General features: G+C 43.8%; 1 protein-coding gene across 2 annotated transcripts in view; it reads right to left on the bottom strand.

Annotated features, from left to right (window-relative positions):
* Nucleotides 1–2,293: 2,293 nt before the first annotated feature.
* The window catches only part of LOC144128309 (KICSTOR complex protein ITFG2-like), a 52,363-nt gene continuing 38,648 nt past the window's right edge, over nt 2,294–16,008 (bottom strand). For both annotated transcript variants that reach the window (XM_077661627.1, XM_077661626.1), the window contains exons 11-14: nt 11,180–11,297; nt 8,391–8,552; nt 6,004–6,069; nt 2,294–3,437 (exon numbers count right to left, since the gene is read on the bottom strand). In XM_077661627.1, the coding sequence (XP_077517753.1) occupies nt 3,385–3,437; nt 6,004–6,069; nt 8,391–8,552; nt 11,180–11,297 (399 nt within the window). In that variant the 3' untranslated portion in view covers nt 2,294–3,384. The remainder of the gene's footprint in view (nt 3,438–6,003; nt 6,070–8,390; nt 8,553–11,179; nt 11,298–16,008) is intronic.

Consider the following 16,008-nt stretch of genomic DNA (forward strand, 5'->3'; position numbering starts at 1 on the left):
TGTTGAAAAACAGACTGACTGCCAGACGACACACAGCAAAACATACGTCATGCATAAAGCCCCGCAAACAAGGATGGTCAGAGAATTTAGAGGACACAATCAGTGTAGGCAAAGCATTCGTTCAGTGCAATAAAAGGAGGTCTTGTGTGGGTGCCTCATACCGCAGAGTAGGCTACAAAGCAAGCAACATCTAGTTAAGCTTACCACTTGGTGTCACCAAATAATATCCCCAATAAACAAAGCCTATGCCTACGTGCAACTGAAAGGCGCTCAATGTGTTGGAGTGGCACCGGCAAGCGGCGGCAGCCGGAACTATGAGCGCGGCGGAGTATGCTGCAGCACCATGAGATGATGCTTTGATTACGAAGGATTATGAAAACCGGCACCCGTGGGGGGGGGTGCGCGCATGAAGGAGGCTCCCCAAACCCTGCTGCACCCTTTTGGAGGCAAACCCAGTTTCGAACTCCTCAATCTGTAAAGGTAGTTCGCTTTTCCCATGTTTACACAGGGTTCTCGCTGAGAGTTCAAGCTCACAAGTACGCTCTAACTAGCATCTCAACAGACATACAGGTTCAACTGTAACAGCTGTAAGCAATCCATCAAAATTTTGAAGGGACTATCACTGCAGTCTTGGATATGTCCGGATTTTTCTGGCTGACTGCGAGAAAAAAAAAGCATAGCCAGGAAGATTTAGACTTATGGAGATAGAGGAGACTCCCTAGGCTTCACTTTTAGCACAACAAAGTCAGGTTTGACAATTTTCAGTGGCCTACTGATCAGGCACTTACAATACAAGGCCATGAGATACCCACACTGGCAGAGTACAAATATCTAGGGTATGGGTAAACAAAAGACAGAAATACATGGAAAAGCACATACAGACTGTTAGGGCAAAAGGGCGAAGAGATGCTGCAATTATGAAACATAAAGCATCGTTAGGGTACAACAGGTATGAAGTGCTGAGAGCTGTTTGGAAATCAAGGCTTACATTTGGAAATGTGGCACAAGTTCAGTCATGACTAGAAATAAATAAGAGAGATGTCAGAAGACTAGCACTAGGTGCCCACAGCAAAACCCCAAATGAAGCAGTACAGGGGATATGGACTGGGCATCGATCGAAGCACGCGAAGCTCAGTGTAAAATATTATATGTAGAACGCCCGAGGAAAACTGGATGATAACAGGTGAGCAGCTAAGGTATTCAAATACTTATACAGAAAGAGTGTCACCTCACAGCGGCAGAAAAGGGCTAAGAAACTAACCAGTAAGTATGCAGGAAAGAAGGATTGAGAAATAAAGAGCTTTAAATGCAGAAGGTAAGAACTGGATTAATTCAATCGTAAAGAAACAGACTGTAGAACTATACAGAAATGGAAAAGGCAAATCAGGAAGGAATCATTCTGTGATGACTCAAGAGGCAGTGCCCTACTCTTTGAAGCTATAACAGGGTGTCTGAGAGCGCGAAGCTACAAAAAGAAATTTAACCAAGACGATGACACATGTGCGGTTGGTGGTAAATCTGTAGGAACAATTGAACATTTTACACCAGAATGTGGCAACATCTATCGGGATGTCAATACAGGCTCAGTCACTCTCCCTAAAGCCCTGGAATTTAGAGATATCAGTAAAGTGAATGAATCTGTGGTAGAAGTTAGCAAAAAGCGATTAGAAGATTGCTGGTTCAAAAACAGAGCAGTGACATAACGTTATGCGTTCAGGATTAAAACTAGTATTTAAACATAAATTGCAAAGTTATGGATAATACCATTTAGTTTTGTGGATTGCTTAAATAAATATAATGGAAAAAAAAAGCCAAGCATGGCGCCAACTGCCACCACCCCGTTTCAAAGGGATGCTCCTAACTTCCATCCATGCGCCCATCAATGTGAAGCAGAAGATGACTTGAAACGAGTGTACTGAGATGGGCTAGTGTCTAGGATATACTCAATAGTGTGCCGACCGAGAGCGCCAAGGTGGGCACCAAGAGCACTGACTGCCAGTGGTTGCCACATAGGGGCACTGCAAACTGGGAGTGTGCTAGAAAGGGTCTGGCCTCACGCGTCTACCTATTTTGCTGTAGCTAGATAGCTGTCTAGATGGATATCTAGATAGCTAGCTTGCTAGAGTGACGCTTCGCACGGAACAGGGGAGCACTGAAAGGATGCCGATATAGCAGTCACACTAAAATGTCTCTACTAGGCATGTGTGCTTTCTTTTGCACCAGTCAAGAGTTTCATAATGCATTAATGTACATGCGACAGATATTCACTGCAATCAGGTAGACAACACGCCTGTTCGTGTTATATCACTTTATTGATGCTTGCTTCTGGGAGCAGTGCCTTTTAAGGCAACAATAAAGACAAAAATATCTAATTGAAAAAATGACTTTTGCATGGCTGTAACATGCACCTGTTGCATGAGCACATTTCATGCATGACTGACCACACATGCATGCCCCCCCATTTAGCCTATGTACAGGTAGCCAACAGAGCTTGAGCTAAAGGAAGATCTCACAAGGCGAGCAGTTCAACTGAAACCAATTGCCGCAGCACCATTTTTCTGCCTAACACGAATGGCACATTGGAAATTTCCCCAGCTGTGCCAGAGTTTGTTCTGTTATTACCTGTGAGTGAGGAGGCATGTTTGGCTGGCTGATTCTGCACAGGCAAGACATTTGCAGGCAGACTTGTGAGAGAGAGAAACACTTTATCAGCAGCTTAGGCTTAGCCTTGAAGCAAGTCATGATTAGCACTCACGAGACAAAAAGAAAGTTGCTTTGATTCAATAAACACAATCCTTCTTTAGATATTATAAATAGTGATGGTTACTAGCAATTTCTCAAGGTTCCTACTTCACACTAGTAGGTCCAAGGCTGCCACCAATATAGCTGTACAATCATGAAAATAAATTTTCAGCTGACTCTACCATTAGCACTTTCTTCAACTGTAATAATTCCATTCCTAATCTTAACAAAAAATGCTGATAACAATCCCTGCAAAATTTCTATGACTGCAAAAAAAGGGAATTGGCTTAAGAATGAGAACGTTGAAAGGCTGCCCCTTATTTCAGTTGAGCTCCCACCTGCAAAGGGATTCAATGTACATATAGTCAAGGAGAATTTTTTACGGGATGCAGTACTTGCATACAAAAACAGACACTGCTGCACTGCCTTGTTATTCAGTCAAATGGTATTTGTTCCATCAGATGAGTATGCATATCCTCTCAAGCACTGAGGCTGTAAGTTAACTGGTTTGCCTGACAGTGCACAAATAAATTTTTTTCAGCGAACCTGCATCCCATAATCTTTCGTCCATGACTATGCACCCTTGGCCAACACAGGGAGGTGAAAAGCACTTGGCATCAGGAAGCCTGTCATGGAGACAACTCAGCTCACATCCTCGGCTTCTTCACAGGAGCTCTCCCTCTCAATGGGATGAGCTGCAAAGTAGTGACAAACAGCACAACAGGTATGTATAGAGATGACTCTCTTTGAAACAAACACAAGAGGACTTTGAAAGTCTGTTAGATTTTAGGAGTTCAGTTCAAAGTGGTCCTAACCCACCAAGGCGCTGTACAATGAACACGCTCCCAGAGATGGCACTCATCAACAGTGTTACGCATAATGCAATCCAACATGTGCCTTCTCTGAGACAGTTCTTAATGGGTAACTAGCCTCTGCAACAAAATTTATTCCTCGTGTACTCTTCAGGGGATAGAAATGCACATGAAAAACCTCAGAAGTCTACATCACACACCCTATCTGTGCTACAGCAGGCGAACACATATCTAGAATTCTTCTGAGCAGAAAATAACTCTGTATGAAGGTATTTCTTCCGCTCCACCGTAAAGATTTCGTTTGACGATATGAATGTTGGGTGATTTATTTTTCGTTTCCTCATGAGACTCAGAGCATCATGACAATACTGTATATTAGCAAACCCAAATGAGATTAAATTCCTGAAAATATCTGCAGAAATCCTACCGAGTGCCTGTAGGCAATAGACACATTTAAGACAACTGCATAAGATAGGCATGCATGAGCACTATGTAAAATAAAACAAAAAATTAATTTCCATGTCTGCAAGGGAATTTCAGTCCTTAAGTTTTATATTGGAATGTAGTTTCCACAAGCATGGCTGTTTCTTTTTGTCAGGTTCTAGTCATGACATAGATCATTATGCCTGCTGTGTTTTGCATGCATTAAATGGAAATCAGCTAACCCCACACCACGCCTCACTAAAGCAATACACCATAGCCATAACCATTGTCTTTGTTAAATATAACCAATCAATGATGTTTGCTTCTCAGCCATTTAGCCTATAAACACGATAAGGTTTCGAAATGGTAAGGGAAGGTTCTCCTTACCATACATAAATTTAGAGCTTAAAAGGCACTATAAGTGCTCCACTACACGGTAAGAAACAAACACCATTGTCTGATCAGTTTTGGCAAACACGGTTCATCCATGGTTATCATAAAAGGCCTGTGCACGCAAACTGCATGACAACATCACACTTGTCGTTTCTCCTAACCAATTCTATTTGTGTCTCGCCATCTCAGTCTGGACAAAATACAACAAAGCTCCTCCTTAGCAATGTGCTGTCTCTCAAATCTCTAAAAAAAAAAAAAAACGGCACGCTGGATCAAATTTTTCATTGCTACAGGTCACCATTGTGCCTTAGACAGCCGTTCATCTCTGTATGTTCTATGCCTGAAAAAAAGTCTGAAGTCAAAATGACTGGTTCGCGCAATGGCTCCTGAATGACATTAAAACAATCATACTATCCTGTAGGTAGGCCTCTAGTGAAAAACATAACCTGATCGTAAGAATTACTCATGACAGCTATATTAGAATTTAAACACACAGCACACCCTGCTGTCGAAAACGTGCTGTAGCACGCCTTATGAAAATGAAATGAAAATCAGAGATCTATGTGCTAATGAAATTTACTGCTGATCTCAAGTCATAAAAGCTGCATACAATATGGCGATTAGGGAAGTAAAAGTTGTTACCTGGGAGCTTTAACTGGAGCCAAAACTTTAAGAAAAATAACGGTACCTCACTGCAAAATAACCTCAAATCTGAAAGTAACATAAAAGTAGTTCAGGCAATAAGCCCGGACAATTGGGCTTGTTGGAAAGGAGAAATCATAGCTGGTGTTGGTGATGGCGGTGGTGGCTGTTAGAACCACCACCACCAGTTAGAACTGAAACAAAACATGTGCTAGCTTGCAGCTAAACAAGGTTGAATAAATCACATCAGTCCTTAGCAAAAGCATACATCCATTCTGTGTTCATTCAAGAAATGCTTATCTGCGAATCAGAGCATGACTCACTCTTTCCTTTCTGAATGTTTGCTTTTCATTTTTCATGTTGTATGCATCCAAGGTGTCCCCCAAAGCAGTGTCTAGTGCATTAATTACTAAAGTCCAGTGGGTCATCGATAATGTCAGTAGACTAAGATTGCGCTGAAGCCACACAAGTAGTTCAGTAACCGTTGAACAAAGACTGAATGGGAGCAAACATTAAAAAAAAATGCATCATTTTCGACACACGGTTTAATTAAACCTGTTGTCAGCTGTTGATAACCCAGCGGTGCATAACATGAAGCATCACTGTAATAACTTTATGCAGCAAGCAGAGTTCAAGGCAGGGTTTGTAAAACCGAGTTCTGTGAAAGCCTTAGGTTCCTTGGAATGAATTTCGGTTTCCTCAAGCATCAAACACAAGCATACCTTAACCCCTATCTTTCCTTCAATTTATTATGGGAATAATCCTAATGCAATAGCTTGTAGCAGGCTGTTTCACGAGACATCAGTTATTAATTGAATCAGGACATTTTCAGAGGGGCCGTGCATCTACATGCTCTTGTTTGCATACATGTTACGCAAGTATGAAGGGATAGAAGACAAGGCATGTTGGGCTCTTTAGAACGTTTTGAAAACCACAGGAGTTCCCCAGAGATGAAAAAACTGAGAACAGCTGGTCTAAGGTGAGTGCATACCTTGGTCCTCTATGACAGGTCGAGATCCATACAGACACCACTGAAGAAACTTGCGTGGGTCCACTCCTGCAGATGTTTTCAAGAGAGTGTTTGACATCAGAATCATTCTGAAGAATTTTTGGAGCAATGCATTACCCCAGAGTCTACCAAATCGGTTGATGTAATCATCTTTAAGAACTTGCTCATGGTCTCTTTCAGTGCAACAAATTTTTTCAGCTACTATCCCCAAATGCCTAGTACAGAAACAATGCTGGTCTCTTAAAAGCCAAGTCTGAAGCAACAGAAATATTCATTGTGGTGCAAAAGCATCAAAACTTGAGCCATGAGTCTAGACATGCCAGTGGAGCCAGGTGCAATTAAATGAGAGATACAAGAAGTAGAAATGTGTATGCTAAAATAAGAAGTAAAGGTTCAGTACAATATTATTAAAATGTTTAGTGCTGAAACACACAACAAACAGAGAAGCCCAAAGCACAAGTACTAAGTGCCAACTTTCAAATGAACTTCTATTCAAATATCATCCACACAAGGAAACATGCATACACTCCTCTCCCATTCAAACCATTTCAGAGACTGGTTTTGCGCACAACATGTGCGCTTTATCAAACGATAGCAAGCACAAGATGCTTGACATGAACGTCTTCAAAGAAGCAGCATAAGTACTATAGTGAGTGCTAAAAGTAAAGTGCACAATAGTGACTGAAGTGTAGATGCCACAGCTAAAAGCTAAAAAAGGAAGAAATGTCAAATTTCTTCAGTTACAGGCTAATTTGAATTAACAAACATCAAATGTTTTTATTTCTTTCAACCAGTTCTCTTTAATTCTGTGCTAAGCTCCTTAATGATGTGCCACCAACTAGCCCAGCATTCTAAGCTTCTGAACTTCACTGCAAGCTAAGCCGCACAAACCTGAAGCGCAGTGTCAGCCAAATGAGCTTAAAGGGCCACAGAAAGGGGTGTTTGAGCTTGGCTTTAAAATGCTTCAACAATGTAGAGTACAGGCCACCGAGCATCCATGCCACGTACGAGACCTCAAAAGCGAACGGGAAATTTACAATGCATTTGAGAAAATTCCCGCTTTTGCACCTCGCGGCGACGCGTGGTGGCGGGCTTTCGCGCGAAAACCTGGCAGACGACGTCACGTCTTGCAAATGACATCAACAGCCGGGGGTTATCATTGGTTCACAGCGCCAAATTCTTTCAGACGTCACGCGCTACCGCGGCCGTGGCCGCAGCCACTCCGCGCGCGCCGCAGCCGGCGGAGGTAGGGGAGGGGCCGAGTGAGTGGGACCGGTGGAGGAGCGCTGCCGTTTTGGCGTGCGAGAGGAGAGGGAAAGGCGCGAAGACGCGGAAGTTCAAATTTTGTCTGCATGTAACTCAGCTTCCACAAAACACATTGAAGTAATTCTTGCTGGGGGATAATTATAAACCGTCGTCTTTTAACATCCCAGACATATCTCACCTTTATTGAGAATCCCCCTTTCTGAATCCCTTTAAATGACCCCAAGGTACTACAAAGTGAAGCTACACTGTAACAGAATAAGCTGAGTTCTTTCCTCGACATGTTGTAGATAAGGGGAAAAAAAATTAGATGCTGAAATGGATGAGACACCATTACTAAACCATTTCTTCTTGAGCTTACCACAGAAAATATATACTTTAGCTTGTTTACCTTCACCAGAAAACATACAACAAAAATGCTGCTTCTCATTTATACACAGAACTGGTCCATGTACCTATGACAGTGCATGCAATAGGCATATATCTCGTTGTGGAAAGTTAAAGGAACTGCCTGTGAATTCCTCCAGCTTTGTTTGAATGCCTTGGGCTTCTCTCAGATTTCACAGGTGCCCTCTGGCTTCAGCAGGGCAGCACAGAATTGAAGGAACGCTGAGGCTAAACTGAAGTTGCCCTGTATCAATAGGTTATTGTGTTCTGATGAAAAAGGCGTTATTTTTTCTGAAGGCACAGCAGAAGCTAGAAAAGTTTAGAAAGATTACACACAGGTATCGCCACTGCTGGCTGTTTTTGGAACCAAAATAGGGAAATATCAACAGTCTCTTGTACATGGATCCACGAGGCTGGACACCTGTTAGTTATTCTGAAGTGAAGGCGAAGACATCAATGTCCAGCTGCACGCAACGGCCCTTTTATGGTTACTCCATTAAGCTCAACCTTCTAAGCAAGCTATGTCAACCTCACTGATTCTTGCTAAGAAGCCAAAAAGACACAAAAAATCGATCTTTACTAAGAACAAAAACTGTATGCAACAGTCCTCAATGTCCTTTTAAGCAGAAAATTTCATGCAAGCATTTGAGATATTGAAAAACATTTCAACTCTTGGTGAGAGCATGGAACTAACAAGACTGAGATGTGATGACACACACCGGTCACCAAGGCATTGATCTTGGCCACCAGCTGCGTGTCGTCTAGGAGCGACTGCGTGGTCATGTTGGGGAAGGTGATGTTGCAATAGACGACGATGCGGTTGTTGAATGTGGCATACACCAGACAGGGTACCGTCTGGCCAGGGCTTAGCGTCAGGTTCCCTGCCAAAAAATCATCAGGTTCGTTGGCATGGAACAATGATGATCCATTAACTTTTTACTTTTCAAGGGGAAATGCACAGTGAGTTACAAGAAAGAGAACATTCGAAATCACAAAGAATAGTCTGGGGCTCTTTATAACTGGAGCTGAACACCTGGGAACACACTTAAACAAAAAATGAAAACAAATAACGTAAACCCTGGAAGTATACTCGAAGTAAATTTGAGAAGAAAGCTGAAATTCGATTTTCCTTATTTGAGATTTCTATGATTCTGCTGTATGCCCTTAGCTATGTATCACAAAACACCAGCCAGGGTGCAGAGATAAAAGTGCATTGTGATATGTAAACATAAAAGAACACAACAAATGAGCACACGGAGCACACCTTGTGCTCACTGTGGTTGAAAGTGGATAATGGAAAATGAAAGCTGCACACAGTATTCCAATTCGAAAGGCCTTCAGGAAAACAAAATATGCAAGTAGCTACAAATTGCCTGTACTAATCGGGATTTGAAGGCAACGCAACAACTCAAGCTGTGAGGCAACCGTAGATGTGTGTGCATATATATTCATGGACAAAAGCCACAGCTGTGTTCTTTTTCCCTTCCTAAGATTTTTCTTGCATTTATGCCTTCTAACTTCAGTTACTGGTTTCAGCAGCTGCCGATGACATGCGCAGCTCCTTTTTAGCCTTGCTGCCATGAGTCACCGGTGATGCACAGCATGGTGAATTAATAAAAAGTGCGGAAAACGTCGAACTAACAGAAATAAAGTTTTTAGCCTACTACAGCCAGTTTATATGCTATGGACTCCAAGCACTCCAATGTGACTAAGCCCAGAAGAAGAGGTAGACAGCACAGAAACTAACAAACTTCATCATAAATGACCCCAGTTGTGGCCATGGTCACCCTTTTTTATTTACCTTCTTCCTCAATAACAGCATCAAAACGTTTGAGACCAAGCTATGCCATTGGCCCACAGTGTCTGCAAACAAAGAATTTTCACTCCAGACAATTCCCACTGTAGCCTAAAGCTTTGTGCAAGCTTTTTAACTAGAATGACTCAGAAACCACCTGCACAAAAAAGAGGCTGAGAAAAAACAAGCAGCAAGGCTACCGACATTCCTCTGGAATTCAACGGGGCTTCCATTCTGCGAGCAGCACCAGAACTTGTGTCCGAAGCAAGAAGGGTACCTGGGGAGCAAATGGTGCTCAAGAATGAGATTAGTGTAGGAGAAATCATTAATATCTGGCCTTTGCAACACAAAAAGCAGCAGAAAATTGCCTGAGCGGCCAAAATGGCGAGCTTGGACAATAGACAAGGACACGTTTGTGTGGGTACATGCCATAACTGGATGACACAATTTTTGCGGTATGTGCAGTGACCGGGTGACACGAGAACTGACAGAAATGTACCACATAAGGCACGAGGGAAGCTCGTGTATTCACTGTGCTTATGCTGTTCTGAATGACAAAAAGTTTTTGTTTCTTGACACAAATACAGGGCCCGGTGTCTCCCTTTTTATTTTGTGTGTGATTTTATTTCTTTGGCCTGCATACATTTGAGGTGTTTTTAGTAAATGCCTTTAAGTTGCGAGACAACACCGGAGTGCGGTCCGTGTTTTATTTTCCTGTGCTGCAATGTCTTCAAGACCTTGGGCGTCTGAGTGTTGGAACCAAATTATGCAAGGAAAATCTTGTTTCCATCAGAAAAAGAAAAAAACTGTGATCAAAGACCGATATCTTCTGTTCCATTCCAGTATCCATGATGCTCTTCCCTACATCCCTATTTTGTTTACCTCTGCCAAGCTAGCACTTCCTAGATTTCAGTGCAGCTTCAGAAAATCAGGCTCTCTCCTGTTATCTTTCCTTACCACCTCTCATTCACTGGCCACCGTCCCTGCTCTGGATGTGCAGGACAGTGAGAGCGGAAGTGGGGGCACCACATAAATAGCGACATACTATGGGAACTAGGGAGACAAATTTTTTTTACACTAGTGATAAAATCAGCGGACATGAAAGCAGCCTACAGGCCAAAAACAAAAGTGCACTGCCCAAGTAATCAAAAAGTTTGGAGTTCTCTCATGTGCTCCTTGTACCTGCAGGAGCACATATTGTTGAGAGCATTATGGCACTGCCCTCTCCACATCGCCAGGAAGCCGCAGCACCTGTTTGTGTGAAGGTGCCTTGAGAATTATTGAATGTTATCACAGAAGTTGTTTCTAGAACAGGTGTCTTGGAGCTTTTAAGCAGTATTTTATATTCAGTGCGTAACATAGCTCTTTTCACAGGTAACCTGTCCATGCAACATGCACAGTGGGCTACTGAGGAGGTGTGCTACTTGCAGTGCAGCCTTGCTCAAAGTGGAAATTTTCAGTGCTTCCAGGCACTTGATGATTCGAACTCGAAGGACGACGATCGAAACTCTGTTCGAACTCGGCAGAGTTCATATTAACGGAGCCTTAATTATGCTTGACATTGACAGGACTAAATCTTCAGTTCGAATAAAGCAGGTGTATGAATTACCCATGCACTACATATGATCTACCCAACAGTTTGATGCAGCACTTTCCAGAAGCGCACAAACAGAAACCGTGAGTATGGTGCCATGCAAGGAGGGAGCAGCTCACCAGCAGTGAAGGTGCACACCGCCTCGTCAAACTGGAACCGCACTGACTGTCGCTCCTCGTTGACTATGTATGTCTGGCCATCCCAAGCACATGCTATGACTTCCTCTCGTCCGTCACCCTGGATGGAACAAAGCAAAAAGTGCTAGTCAGCACGGCTTGAGGGCAAGTGAACATAAGGTTCCCTCAGACATGAGAAAATGTCACATCAATGCAGCTGAGCAAGACGTATTGCAGTTAAAACTCAATTTTTCATTTGCATGACATACTCTTCTTGGTAACTGCATAGAACTGCAGATGATGATGGTACTGTGCCTGTTTCCAGCTTTGGCCAGGCTTCTTATGTTGTATTTATCTTTCCATGTAAGCTCAGAGTGAAAGCGCTGCTTTGCTAGCCCACACTTACCTGTACAATTAAAGAGTTGGGTGTCTGCAACAGAATAAACCTAGAATGCCTGATGTGGTATGTGCGGTTTTGTGTTCGAAGCGACGCTCCTATGAGGGATGCCATTGTAGAGGGCTCCGAATTAATCTAGACCGTCTGGGTTTCTTTAATGTGCACCGACCTCACACAGCACATAAGTGTTCTTGCTTTTTTCCCGCACTGAAATGAAGCCGTCACGCCTCGGTTTTATTCTACGATCTTGGGATGAGCAGCCGAATGCCAAAGCTGCTGAGCTGCTACAGCAGGTCTAGAATGCTGGACTTCTGTTCGCAAAATCTGCAGCCAACTAGCATGATTAATGCAAGCAAAGGCATTTGAAGTCGCTGCTTTCTTGGCAATAGACGCCTTGTAAAGGGACAACAAGGCATCACACATTGGTGGAACTCACAACAGCCTTCTCGTAGCAGTTTTTGTACCAGAAGAAACTGCAATCTTTAGGCGTAATTTCAAGTTTTGTAGCGGTGAAAATGACATCTTGTAACAAATATTAAGGCTTTTGTAGCAGAAAAATTGGTTTTCATCACAAAGTTTCAGCTTTTGCACAACATAAAAGAGGAATGATAGAAAATTTCAGCTTCTGGATCAGGCAAGTCCTGATGTTCATCACAGTCATGCAGAAACAAAAAAAAAATACTAAATTGAAATGCTACCTCTGTGACACTGTTATTTGTTTTCAAAAGCTCTAAGGTGAGCAAATGGAAATAGATTCCGCCAAACAAAATGTCATAGCTCAAGATGAAGTAATGAGAACTACACAAAATGCAGTAATAATTAAACACTTGAAATTAAAGTCTGCAGGTATTATTTCTTGACTTTCTTCCAATGCTTCCAGCTTCAAGGATGCAACCAGATGATGTTCGAGGCTGCTATGGAGGTGGGCATGGAGCGGCGCATTGCTGATGAAATGGACCAAGGGCAGTAGCTTGGCGAGACAGTGAGAAACCGTTTTTACTCTCCCTTGCAACGATTAGCGACAACGGCACTGGAATGCCGCCCCGAACTTAGTGTTCTCCAAGCAGAGGCTAACCCTGTGATAGTCACTGCACGCAGACTGAAGGGCTAACACACTAAACAAAGCGGGGCAATGGGCCAGGGGATGCTTGCACCCATCCTTATCCAGCAATGGGGTCCGAACCACGAACCTCCAACAGATGATGTGGACGCCCAAGCCACCAGGCTACCCGTTGTCTCACGCCCTCTTCCCCATAGAGTTTTCTACTGTACACTAGAGGGAAAGCTGATGGCTCTTCACTTCATCCACCATGGGCGCCCGAGGCATGTTAGGAAGACAGCACACCGAATTGACATCTAGTGGCTTGTTCACTGTGCTTTTTGCGTGCATTGGATTCACTGTGCATTGGATTTTTTTGGTTGTTCAGTTTTGTTTTCACCACTGTAGTTTTTGCTGATATTTTGTGTGCTTTGTGGTTGTGTAGTGCAGCTACGCACGCGGTTCATTTGAGATCCGAAGCATCCGAAGGCGCTTGACTGGAAGTGAGCCGAGCACAGTGTCTGCCTTCTAGGCCTAAATTCCGTTCGCCCCCTCACTGGGAGCCATTTATGCAGCAAGCTGGGTCTTGCTCAGTGGGAACCTGTGCTACCTGTGCATTGAAATGTGAATGAATGGAACAAGTTATTTTTGTGAACTGAGAACTCAGCAGTCTGCTACTGTGACCACTCTACACATTTCTCGTAGGAGTCTTGGAGGCAGTTTAAATGTGCAAAGTATTCCGACAAGTGCAAGTTATGTTAACCGTATTCGCCTAAGATTGCGTTTCGTTCATTTCAAAGACTGGCGGTGGACGCGCATTGCATGCAGGAACGACTTCCACTTTATGAATTAATTCACAGAAATACCTTCATGTTGTTGCATGTGTCAGCATGAACATGGCCGTAACTTGTGGTAGGAGAGGTTTACGCTTTCTAATTCATGCTTTTCTTGGCGAAATCTGTGAGCGCAGTGCCAGGACATGCCTAGAACCGGCACTTAGTGTGCACAAACCAGTTGCTCATAGAAAAGGGGGGCTCGGGCAAGTTTCTCACGGCACGAACATAGCCTATGCACGGACATAGGGCGCATCCCGCAATAGCAACTAAACCAATGAAACGTTTCTGTTTTTCACAATGCGAAAACGGAAGCTTCTAAAGTGTAGAATTTTAAGAACTAACAATTTTTTTGCAAGAATATTTGCTCTAAAAAATGTGTCCGTTAAATGCTAAAAAATATCTCCCGTGGTTCACTATATTTGGCGGTATGAAGAGAAAGCCCTCTCTCGTCATGGGCGAAATCGGCGGCCATTTACGCCTATCTGCTTTTCTGCTAATTTACTGTGATGTACAGTTACCATATTTTATTACAGGACATACTGATTGCAAAACAACGCTTCCTTGCAACATATATTTTCAAAAATTTGTATTTCTGCAGTCATAGTCATGTTTTAGAGCCAATGCTGTCTTCCAGGCATTCCCACAGTGAATGAAGTTCCCTTTAAGAAACTCGTATAGATGGTGGCGCCAGCTTTCCGTCTAGGTAATAGTTAGAAACTCTATGCTCTTCCCTCTCCTTCCTCTCCTTTATAAGTGGAGAGGTTTTTCCATCTCTCCGCTTTGCCACCTGCCAACGAAGGCAGCTGGCAGCTGGTGCTAAGGGTGCCAATGGTGCGAAATTGAGGAATGAGCTAATAAGAGCTAATACTCTATAATGCAGTCTAGAAAGGAAGTAAGGCCATTGCATATGGCAAAGTCATAGCAGTGGCAGCCCACCAGGGCCAATGACTGCTGTGACCACCACCTGAGAGCCTTCCTTTCTGTTAGTGGGCGAGGGTCAAGACAGACCAGCGTATGTGGAACCTCGAAGATAGATAAAGAGAGGGGGAAAGGCAGGGATGTTAACCAGAAAGGCTTCCAGTTGGCTACCCTGCACTGGGGAAGGGAATGAGGGGATTAAAAAGGGAAGAGAGAAGGAACGGGAAACCCAGTCACAGTCTGTAAATCAAGGCAGTCGTCCGTAAAAAATAAAACAGTGCCTTGTACGCCTTGTATGCCTTGATGGCAGTTGACTGTTGTGGCCACGGACCGAGGATCATGTCCTCTGTGAAAGGGCGAGGATCAAGGCGGTCCAGAGCACAACGCAGCTTACGTCTTTCGTTCACAAAGACAGGGCACTCACACAGGAGAGGACTGATCGTCTCTTTGCAGATGTAGGCCATCCTGATCCGGAAAGCACATTGATTTGTGAAGGAAGCAACGCCGAGCCATAGACGGCACAGTAATGTTACGTCGCAATGCGCTATGTCACATGGAAGATGGAGGCGCAGTCCAGGGTCCAATGTCCTGAGGCGGCAGTTGCAGAACTCTCCCGTGTTTCACGCTGAAAGTGTGAGCGCCAGCCTCAGAGAACGAAGCCCACACGCTGCGGCAGCTTTCGTTACAGGGATATTCACAGAGATCCCGTCGTTATGGGCAGAACGGGCAACTTCGTCTGCCTGGTGATTTCCATTAATACCACAGTGTCCTGGCAGCCACAGGAAAATTATGTCCTGCCCTTTCAACGTGGCATCGTGGTACAGCCTGCAGATTTCTGCAACGAGTTGTTAGTGCGAGCCGTGGCATAGTGCAGCTTGCAGGCCTTGAAGGGCTGCCTTAGAGTCAGTGGAAACTGTCCAGTCATGTGGAGATTCCTGATTGACGAACTGAACTGCAGCAGCCCGTATAGGGCAGCTAGTTCCGCATCAGTTGAAGAGGTGAGATAGGTAGTCCTCACCTTCATCACCACAGACCCAGCAGAACTTGTTGAAGTCACTGAGCCATCTGTGTAGACATGTATGCAGTGATTATGGTTAAAATGCAGATGACCCAATGTCATTTTTTTAGAGTAGGCAATGATAACCAATATTTCTTAGTAATTCCCCGAATAGAGAGGTGTAACCGAGGTTCACGCAGACTCCATATGGGTGAGCACGGTCTTGAAGCAGGGGTGAACTGCGAAGGAAGATAGGCACGACGAGGTTCAATTACTCTTGCAAATGCAGTATTTGGTCTGAGTACTGGAAGAGCTTCGAGATGGTGACTCGGAACTCGTGTGAGGTGCCGAATGTGTGTTCTCATGGTTTCAACAACAATGTATGTAGTAACAGGATGCTCCGCAGCGACAAGAACAGTGGCTGCTGTTGAGGCACATTTAGGCAGTCCCAAGGCAGATCCGTACAGCTTGCGCTTTAACACTTTGAAGTGTCTGGATGTTTGTCTTTCTAATATTGCTCAAAAAATGGGAAAGCTGTACTGCATGTAGCCCAAGAACAGCGAACGGTACTGTTGAAGCATCAAGTGCACAGATACGGCTCAGGACTTTCCCACCCCGAGGAAAAAGAGGATATGAGCAATTGCT

This window comes from Amblyomma americanum, chromosome 4, assembly GCF_052857255.1.
Source record: "Amblyomma americanum isolate KBUSLIRL-KWMA chromosome 4, ASM5285725v1, whole genome shotgun sequence".
NCBI classification, from domain to species: domain Eukaryota; kingdom Metazoa; phylum Arthropoda; class Arachnida; order Ixodida; family Ixodidae; genus Amblyomma; species Amblyomma americanum.